Raw genomic sequence first — 10,212 nt, 5'->3', positions numbered from 1 at the left:
CAATCCATGAAAATCTCTGCCTTATTTTCCTCACAGGTCTTGATGTTTATCAGACACTGGTTGTCTGTGAGCTGCTGGAACTTGACAAGCCTGGAAAGATGATTATCAAAGATGCTGCTGGTGGCTACACCACAGATGAGCTGTGTTACTTTAACAACATATTTACTTACACTGTAAATGTGACTGTAAATATTACACAAGAAGTGCTCAAACCTCACCTGGAAGAATTTAAGCAGGAATTTGCAAAGTTCTTTTACCCAGTTTGCATAACAACTCTCAGGAATTACCTCAAAAAGAGAGGAGGTCAAGTGAATAGAAGGAGTAAGTCCTCAAGGACACGTGTACATTTGTATTATGAATCTGACATTCCAGATGTTTAAAAACAATCTTCAGGCTCATAAATAAACTTAAATTTGACACATTGTTATATTACTCCTTGTTTGTTGTCTCTGGATCTTTATGTTGTGGTGTTTCCTGTGCCTTTTGTAGTCAGTTTCTAGTTTTTTTTTTTTTTAGTTTGTTTTTCGATTAATCAGCCCATCTTTGTTTTCTCTTGTACTTTTCAGTTGTTCTTGTAACTTTTGTTCTGGTTTTGTTCTGTGGTCCTGATTCTGCCCATGCTCTTGGTTTTGGTTTGTTTATGTTGTATGTCCTTCTTGGTTCCCTGTTCCCCACCCTTTTATTTTACCTTTTTATTTGAATGAAAACCTAGTACTATTGAGTCACTGCCCTCTGTTTACCTGTCTGTTTCGTGGCTGCCCTGGTGTTACACCCATGCATTTATAGATGTGAAAAGTTCTTTGAAATTACCTTTTTTGTTGTTACAGTAACACCCAATATCAAGCTCACCCAGAAAGCAAACTCAGATTCTGGAGGGATTCGTGTGAGTTGTTTGGCAACAGGATTTTACCCTCGTCACATCAACCTGACCCTGTTCAGAGATGGGCAGCCTGTAGCTGATCATGAGATCACTGGAGGAGATCTGCTGCCCAATGCTGACGGGACGTACCAGATGAGGAAGAGTCTGGAGATCAGTGCTGCAGACAAACACAACTTCACCTGCTCTGTCACACTCCTCAGTCTGGACAACAAACTGGACGTCACTTTGGGTAATGAGCTCTTACAGAAAACACAATCTTAACAGTAAAAACAAAAACATTTAAAGTCACTCTCTCAGTCTGTGGTTGGTGTTCAGAGTTTGATCACAGGGAACCATTTAAATCAGTGATTAATTCAGTTCTGATGTTGGTAATTGGTAATAATTTGCAGTTGCGGTAATTAGATGTGAAGACATTAAAAATGTCATTCATTATGTGAACTTTTTTTAGAATTCGATTTCAGTGAACCATTTAAAACAGCGATTCTCTCAGTGCTGATAGTTTTGGCTCTAGTGTTGGTGTTTGGGACTGGAGTCATCAGATATAAATGGAGGAAGAGACGAGCAGGTAGGACAAAAACTGAAATGAATGATAACTACTAGTTTTGTTTAGAAAATACTTGATTTTTATGAATAACATTCTTTTGATTTTGTAGATTCACCCAGAAGTGGTTATTCTGCTGCTTCTAGTAAGTACATTATTTAAACCTATTTTTTTTTATGAATTAGTTGAATCAATGAAGTTGATGAATTAAATGATTTTATTATCTTTTTGCATATTCAGATCATTCATAAAATTTTTTTTTTCAGCATGTAAAGAACATGTCGAAACGAACATAATCAAATTAAATATCATGACTTGATGCTACATGGATCAACATCTTCAAACAATGAAAAAATGAGTTTCGACAGTTGTTTGGCTTTATTATGAAATAACAACATATTCTGTTACACCAAATACACAAAATAATGATCTTTAAAATAGCATCATATGACCCCTTTAAACTTATCAGTGATTTACTGATGAACTGTGAGCCATTTAACTCTTAGATGTTTTGCTATTGAATAGCAAATTATCAGTTGTATATTATAAAGAACAGGAATAAAAAGAAAAGCTGATGTTTATTTTTTTTTTACAATGATATCTTTCAAGACATTTTAACATTTTGTTATTTTGGCTACTTTAGAGCATTAAAGATGAGTGTTTCAACTTTACTATTGTACTGTTTCAACTGTACCCGACATGGGTACAATTGGAACAAAAGTACTTATTGTCATTAAAAACGAACTGTGGAAAATACTATGTATTGGTATCATTGATCAGTATTTATTTAGCAGGCAATTAAAAGAAATTTCACATGAAAAAATTACAAGTTTTTAAGTGTTAGTTTTTTTGTGGTACTACTGACTAAAAACTTCCAGCTTTATTTGATAGTTACAATAAAATTCACATAATGAGCTGTAACTTGTCTTTAAAGGGGTCCTATTATGCTTTTTCACTTTTTAAATTTTAGTCAGTGTGTAGTGTGTATGTTTGGGCATTAAAAAGATCTAGAAAGAGCATGTTCTAGTACACCCCCAAAACAAAATCAAGACTTTGTAAAAGAGCATAATAGGACCCCTTTAAGATTAAACATTAAATTGCAAGCATCTGAAGAAAATGTGGAAACATTGTGTGAATGTCATGTCACAAAACAACATGATTGGAGAAATAGGCTATCTTTAAACGACAAACAGTTATTCTTCTGACAAACAGCCTAAAGGGTTTTCTTTTTCCAAGAGAAAAGTCTCAGGTTACTTATGTAACCATGGGCGCCTATTTATACTATAGTCGCACCGGTAGTGACGTCATGGCTGTCGCCGGCCAATGAGTTGGTGTTTTTTCAATGTATGCTTCAGACACGGGTCACGACGAGGCGTTCCCCATAGCGACCCCTAGAGGACGCAGTTCGAAGTTCCCATGAAAGGGAACTACACTTTTTTTTTTCTTTCTACTTTTGCTCAGGTCCTCCAAAAGGTAGAATTTCAAAAGAATTCTATAAAATCAATTTTTGCAAAGTTAAATTTGTTAGGTCTTAAAATTTGCTTAGCTATATCTTCTCAACCAAATTCTCTCCTTCTACAAGTTTTAAGTGTAATTTGCATGCTGAATTGTTGATCAATAGCTAAATAGAACAACAGTGTGCTTTCAGCTGCTAAAATATAATTGTAAGCCTGAAAAGCAAATCTATACAAACCAAAATGTAAATCAAAACAAAACAAAATGATGTGTAGATTTTTATAAGTTAAGAGTCTTTAACTGTCTTTTCAGTGTTGACTGTTTAAAGCACGTGCTGTTTGTTTTTGTTTTTTCCTTTGAAATTTGTCAATTATTCAGTAATTAAAAATACATCTTATGAAATGTTATGATTATGTTTTCAAATATGAAACTAAAACCTCCAGTAAGTGGTGGCAAAGCTATCTTAATGAATGACTCATGGAATAATTTAATTCGTTCAAAAGGACTGATTCATTCAGGAATGAAGCGATTTTATGAATGTAGGCTAATTGAATCATTCGCTCAGCCGATTCCTTCAAAAAGCGGATTCATTCAGAGAACAAACAGCACTGTGTTGCTCACAGACACGCAACTCTTCTGCTGTGGATTTATTACGAAGTTTATTCGCATTAAGTGCAAATAGGAATATATACTATTTACATTAAGTGATATTTACACTAATAGATCTAGTTACACTAAGTGCAAATAAGATTCTATTTAACATAGATTCTATTTAACCTACACTATGCAAAAACAGTAGTATTTTCTTTGCATTAAGTGTAATAGTAATTAGATGCTATTTATGCTTAGTGCAAATAGTTGCAGATATATTTGCACCTCAGTACTAGTAGGCCTACATTATAAAACAGTATGCAATAACATATTGAGTGTAAATTATCATGTTTATTAAAATTATTAAATGGATGCCGCCTTCCACTTTTCGAATATTTCCTTCATTTTTATTGAAAACAAACGCCTTTCAGATCTGATATGATGGGGAAAAGGGAGAAAAACGGGAAATGTACGAGCTCGGCAAAAGGCGGATTCGAAATTTCGTTGATCGCATCAGATCTATTACTATGTCTTACTATCTACACCATGCTGTTATTTGATAGGCGTCTTTTGTAATGATGTTTATCCCAACTAGATATTGGTGGGTGAAGTTACTGTAAATAGCCTCTGCCAACAATGGCAGATTTTTATTAGTAAATTTAGTGTGTCTGGCTTCCGGTGTCGTCCACTTCCAGTTATTTTTAACTGTACAAAACGTTTTGCTGCTTGATATTGCAAACTGTTGTATCTTACCATATTATTTTATTTAATATCTTAATTATGAACTGAATTATGAACAACGGTTTTACCGTTTACTGCACTTTGCTATTCTTCTCATTATTTCCCTTCAGATAGTTGCCTCATTGGCAAAAAAATTCCAAACATTGTACATTATTATTAAATGAAATTAATGACATTAAAATTCTAAGTAATCACTTTGGTAATCTAAAATACATAAATACGTAAATGTAACTATAACGAATTTACTCATATTTTGTATGTTAAATAGCCTACATAACAACATTACATGTATTTCGTTACTCCCCAACCCTGTGCATTTGCTTATAGCTAACTATGTTTCAGCTAAATACTTGCCTCTTGTGTAACAAATTCATGCGGTTCACTCAAGCTAATGTATATATTTAGAAGAAGATTAAAGTCATTATTACACGGTGACACTGTCTGGAATATTTAATTCTGAACTGAAAGTTTAAGTCTGAAACCGGTGTTCTGTCGATTTGTGCTACCCTGTCAGATTTTGCTACCTCCCATTAAAACAGTGGGTAGTACAAAATGCTACCTGGTTATTAACATCTACACCTACCCCAACCCTAAACCTACCCTTACAGTAATGCAAATACAGTAATTGTGTTATATTTGTGGCTGTGGCTAGAAGGGATACAGCTACAGGAAACCAACAATAAATAATTTTAGTTTATAATTAAATAATAAGTTTTATTAAAGTCTACACCTACCCCAACCATAAACCTATCCTTACAGTAATGCAGATACATTAAATATTGTTATTCAGCGTGAGAAAAAGGACACCATATTGATGTGCGCATGCGCAGTACCCTGGTAGGACAATCTGACGGGTAGGATAAAATGTCAGGACACCAGCACTACATTCATGTCTCTCCTATCATACCATCTTTTTTTCATACAAATGCAACTGGCACCATCTTGTGTATCAGTTATCATGTGTTGTAAAATGATCTCAGAGGTCTTCAGTGTTTTCTTACATATAGGTTAGCCAGCACAGTTATTATTTAGCTTAGAAATCGTCTTGTTGAGGATGTTCGTTTTTTGGGTGGATTGTTCAAAAATGAAAGTGAAAGTCACAAACTCATGTAGGGTTACTTTTGAAAACAAATCAAAGTTGTTATTAATTTACACTAGAGTCCATAAAAAATAATAGCTACATATGGAACTCTAGATGTTTTTTTTTTTAACCCCAAGTTTAAACATTATCCTTTGAAGGCAGAGAGAAGTAATTTCCTGGATTTAGCAGCATCACATTAATGTTGGATGATGGCAGTAGGACACTGTAATTAGAGACAAAGAGATACATTTCTAGAGATAATACTACAAATGAAGATGAGATTGTTTCTTACATCTGTTATGCAATGAGGCATGATTTTCAGCCTTTACATGTGGGAAGATTATAGTCATGTGGAAAAAAAATATACAGAAAGTATGTTCAGTTGGTTAAAATATGGCATGTTGAGATTGACAGAACATGGTCATGTTATGGGGCCATGACACAGGTTATGTTTTTTTCCTGATCTGACAAGTCATCAACTTTATCAGGCGAAGAGTCACTGTGAGCTGTGGGACAATGATGAGCCTGGTCAAATGATCTACAAGTTTCTTTTTAGCAGCTCCACTGCAGATGAAATGCATTTGAATGACAAGTTTATATATGAGAGCCCAAAATAAATGGCAACTCTATCTCTTGAGCTGTTCAAGTGGTGTCATGAGACAATAAACATTCTGCATAGCAACTTTCAGGAATTACCTTAAAAAGAGACCAACTCAAGTGAATAAGAAGGGTTTTTCTCCAGCATGTTCTCCCCCAAAATTTACATTTGAGCCACTGAGCTCATATAGGTAAGATAGATATTTTTATTCCCAGTGAAAAGCTCATCTAGAAAGCCACCTCAAGACTCCTCAGACCTGGTTCTGGTGTTGGTGTTTTGGGGCTGCTGTTATTATATGGAGAAAGTGGCATGTGGGTAAGACCAGAGCTGAAATTAATTAAAATGGTCTAATGAAAAAATCGAAAGTTATTTTTGTCTCATCGTCTCTTCAAAATCTAAAATTTGACATTTGCAGATTTATTGTTTATCTTCACATAGTTTAGTTTAGCTTTTGTTTTGCTGACTTACAAATCATTAACTGCAATTTGAAATTATTCGAACTTATAAAAACTTTTTTTTTTTTTTTTTTTTACTTATGGACTTTTAGTTTGCATTCTCCCTCCTCTCTTGTTTTCTTCCTGTTAATCTGTTCCCTTGGTTACTCATGATTTTCACCCATTTCTTGTTTAGATCCTCATTTAATTTGTGTATTTATAGTCCTCAGTTTCAGCTGTTATTTCTGTTCTTGTGTGTATGGTGTGGTTTTTAGTCCTGATCGTGTTTCATAGTACTCTTTTATGACTTATTTTGGTTTTGTTAAATAAATGCTTTTAGATCTTTGCCTTAACTCTCTTCCAACAACATTTACTTACTTAGGAATTAAATATTTCAGCTATACCTATTACACGGGGAAATAAAACAACAAAGTATTTTAGGTCATAGATGTGCACAAACCTGATTTTCCAGTTAGGTGAACATAATGTGTGATAATTATACACCATACATGCTCAACAATATGGAAAGAATTTTGTTACTGTTTGTGCTCTTACTACCAACAATTGCTTCAAAGGGTAAGTACTCTTGAAAATGTAAACGTTTTATTGTGTTTTACATGTCTTTATATGTGCAAAGTAGTAATTTAACAAATAACCACACAATACTTTCACTTTCAGATTTTACCCCTGCTATTTGTTCGTATTTTACAATGTTGCATTTGGAATATATGGATTTTTTTTCAATATATGGAGTCACCATACCAAACCACTAAAAGTATTTCTACTCAACATTATACATAACATAGTGAGGTCAATATTATTTATTATTTTTGTTATGCAAGGCAGACTTTCCCAACAGCTTATGAAAAATGTCTTTATTTCTCTGTATAGTTTACTGAATCTCTTATTACTGTGCACTTCATTGAGTTCTGTTGATTGTTTTAGTTGTTGTTTCTCACAGGTTGTCACTCATTACGGTTGCTTGCAACTTATATTAGAGGACAGTCACCCTTTCCTGAATTTGGTATCACATATATGTTGGATGACATCCAGGGCTGGACTGGTACAAAAAATCGGCCCTGGCATTTTTTGGTCCAGGTGGCCCACCACCACTTCTATATATACAGTATTTTGAATTAAATCCATTTTTGAAAAGAGGGAATAGAAATATACGTCCGAAGAGAGAATAATAGTTTTGAATATGAATAATGATTTGAAATGAATAATAATTTCCTTGTGATAATTTTCATTCAAATCATCATCCTCTACAGTTTTATTTCCTCTCATGGTGTAGAACTTTGTATCTGAATCATAGTATCCGATTGGTAATCGGGCATACCGGGCATTTTCCCGGTGGGCCGATGCACTTAAGGGGCCGACAGAAGTTTTTTTTTTTTTAGCTTCCATCATAGCAGTGGCTACATGCCACATGTGCATACTAAAATGTACGTGTCAGTGATTATGTTTTTCAGGAATCTGAATGGCACATCAGGTAGAAATTAACTAATTTATAAAAAATTCACATCAAAATAAAAAGTTTCAAAAGATTGCCAATTAATGATCAGTTGAAAGGACAGCCTCTAATTCTGACCTGTGTGTTTGTGTTTGCAACCTTGAACAACCTGACATAACTGATAATTTTCCACACCTTGTTACTTGACTCGTACACTCTTCGACTTTTTATGATCTATGGATGGGTTTTCACTAGTATGAGAACAAGATGAACAATTTATTTACTCTTCTGTATGTGTTTTCAGTTCCAACATCTGTTTTAACGTATGATTTCATAGGATTTACCTTTGAAACAGGTGCAGCAAAACTAATAGCTATGCTGGCATTAACTGTTTTCTATTTTAATGTACTGTTGTTGATGATTTTGTTGTTAAGTCTTACTAATGTTGTCTTGTGATGTAAGGAGACATTTATTTCTCTATTTTAAATCATCAGTTTGTTTCATGTACCAAGTCTTGAAGTCTTTGTCTGAAGTTGTAAGATATCTCTTGAGAGTACTGATAGTAACAAACAATATACCTGATATGAATCAAATAATATTGAACCATCTAAAACTATGTAAATAATAAGGGGACAATTTTCATGACTTCTTTGCATTACTTAATAAAATGTGCATATAGGTATTTATTAAATTTATGACATGGCAATCTGTCAGTTTAACTTACATGAAGACGTTTATTGTTCTTCTTCTTCTTATTATTATTATTATCTTTGAATGTGCCATACTTGTTATTTATAAGCAGTTGTCAATTGTTTGATATTTTTAAATTAATTAATTTTACTATAAAATGTAAAAGATGAAATGTTTCTCACAGGTTCTCATTCTTTGTGGGTGCTTGCAACTTACATTAAAGGGGATACACCATTGTAGTATACAATTCGGAAACTTGGAGCTACTTTCCAAGAGGAAATACTAATAAAGATGCATTTGACACAAGTGACAGCCGCAGTATTTGTGGAAATATCAGAGTGAAAACCATACAGAAAGTATAGGTTCATTGGCTAAAACATACTTTGTTTTGAGACACATGTTGTGAATAGATTCAATGTTGCAGTTTGACTTTGTGTAGCTTATGAATGAAGAAGTACAGACATGTAAAATCATCTCAAGTTTCTTTTATAAAAGATATTCAGTATGTTATAAAAAGTAACATTATTATAGTTTTTACTGTAAATTGAATTAAAATGTATTGGTTTCTGATGAGACAGTTCCTTACACTGCATACAGTTTCCTATACTCTGCTAATATTTGTTATTAGACATTACAGGCATTTCAATATGAGACCAAACTTTGGACTGCTTTCACATATCACACTTTCCCCTGCTGTCAGGAGGCCCAAAAATTTATCAGGAAATTGGTCTTTGTCTGCGGGACAACAATAAACCTGGACAAATGATTGCCAAGACTGCTTTTGACGGCTCCACAAAAGAAGAAGTGGGATATTTTGGTGGCAAGTTTACATATAAAGGTCCCTTAAAATACTCAGATGAGAACACAAATCCTTATCATGTGGTATCATGAGATGTTATGCTTTCCACACTGCATAAAAACTCTCAAGACTTTTCTTAAAAGCAGATCTCAAATAAAGAGGAAAGGTAAGTCTAAAATATGCTTTTCCCTAATTTTTTTTCTATATAGATTTGAGCCAAAGTTAAATATAATCTACAGTAGGATATTAATATATTTTATACTTCATGCTTTAAAAGTGATATATATTCCATATTTATTTTTCTTTCAAAATTTTTGACTTCCCCAGTGAAACAGCGAGTCAGACTCATTCAGAAATTAACTCATTAATTTCATTTTCAGCCTCTGAAGAACATGTTGAAACAGCATCATGAAGAGTATTGAAACTACACAAATAAATAGAGTAACATTTTATAATATTAAGAAATAAACTTAGATTTGCTTGACTTAAAAAATACAATTAAATGACTACAAGAATGTTTGGTAACTGCCAAACAGTTACCAAAAGAAGAGGAGCAGAAATAAAATAATAATAAACATATATACAAATAAAAAAAAAATTAATAAAAAATGTGTCTTTATTAAACTGCTGCTGGTTTTTCAGTAGAGTGCACAGAACATTTTGAAATATTAAGTAACTTCTTATTATAATAATCAAATCCAATAAATTTAAGCTTAGTTCTAACAGAAAAACGTGTAATGGGCTAGTATATTTGTACACTTAAGCCACGTTTAATATATTAATTTAACCCTCTACCGCATGGTGTAGCCATATCTTTAAGTCAAATTTATTTGTTTTAATTTTTAAGAAAGTTTGAACTACTGTAAAAAATGACCGTGAATTTAATGGTAAAAGACTGTAAAAATGCTACAGTAAAAACCTGTTAAATGGTTAACGGTAAATTCCCCTA

The 10,212-nt window shown here is 33.2% G+C and overlaps 1 protein-coding gene across 1 annotated transcript in view; it reads left to right on the top strand.

Annotated features, from left to right (window-relative positions):
- The window catches only part of LOC107701679 (zinc-alpha-2-glycoprotein-like), a 3,479-nt gene extending 1,666 nt beyond the window's left edge, over window positions 1-1,813 (top strand). The window contains exons 3-7 of the mRNA XM_016503744.1: window positions 37-321; window positions 828-1,109; window positions 1,329-1,445; window positions 1,534-1,566; window positions 1,688-1,813. Coding sequence (XP_016359230.1) covers window positions 37-321; window positions 828-1,109; window positions 1,329-1,445; window positions 1,534-1,566; window positions 1,688-1,740 — 770 coding nt within the window. The 3' untranslated portion in view covers window positions 1,741-1,813. The remainder of the gene's footprint in view (window positions 1-36; window positions 322-827; window positions 1,110-1,328; window positions 1,446-1,533; window positions 1,567-1,687) is intronic.
- Window positions 1,814-10,212: the final 8,399 nt, after the last annotated feature.

The sequence above is a fragment of the Sinocyclocheilus anshuiensis genome, unplaced genomic scaffold, assembly GCF_001515605.1.
Source record: "Sinocyclocheilus anshuiensis isolate Anshui unplaced genomic scaffold, SAMN03320099.WGS_v1.1 scaffold729, whole genome shotgun sequence".
Classification (NCBI taxonomy): Eukaryota; Metazoa; Chordata; class Actinopteri; order Cypriniformes; family Cyprinidae; genus Sinocyclocheilus; species Sinocyclocheilus anshuiensis.
This window is presented reverse-complemented; position numbering and strand designations above follow the sequence as displayed.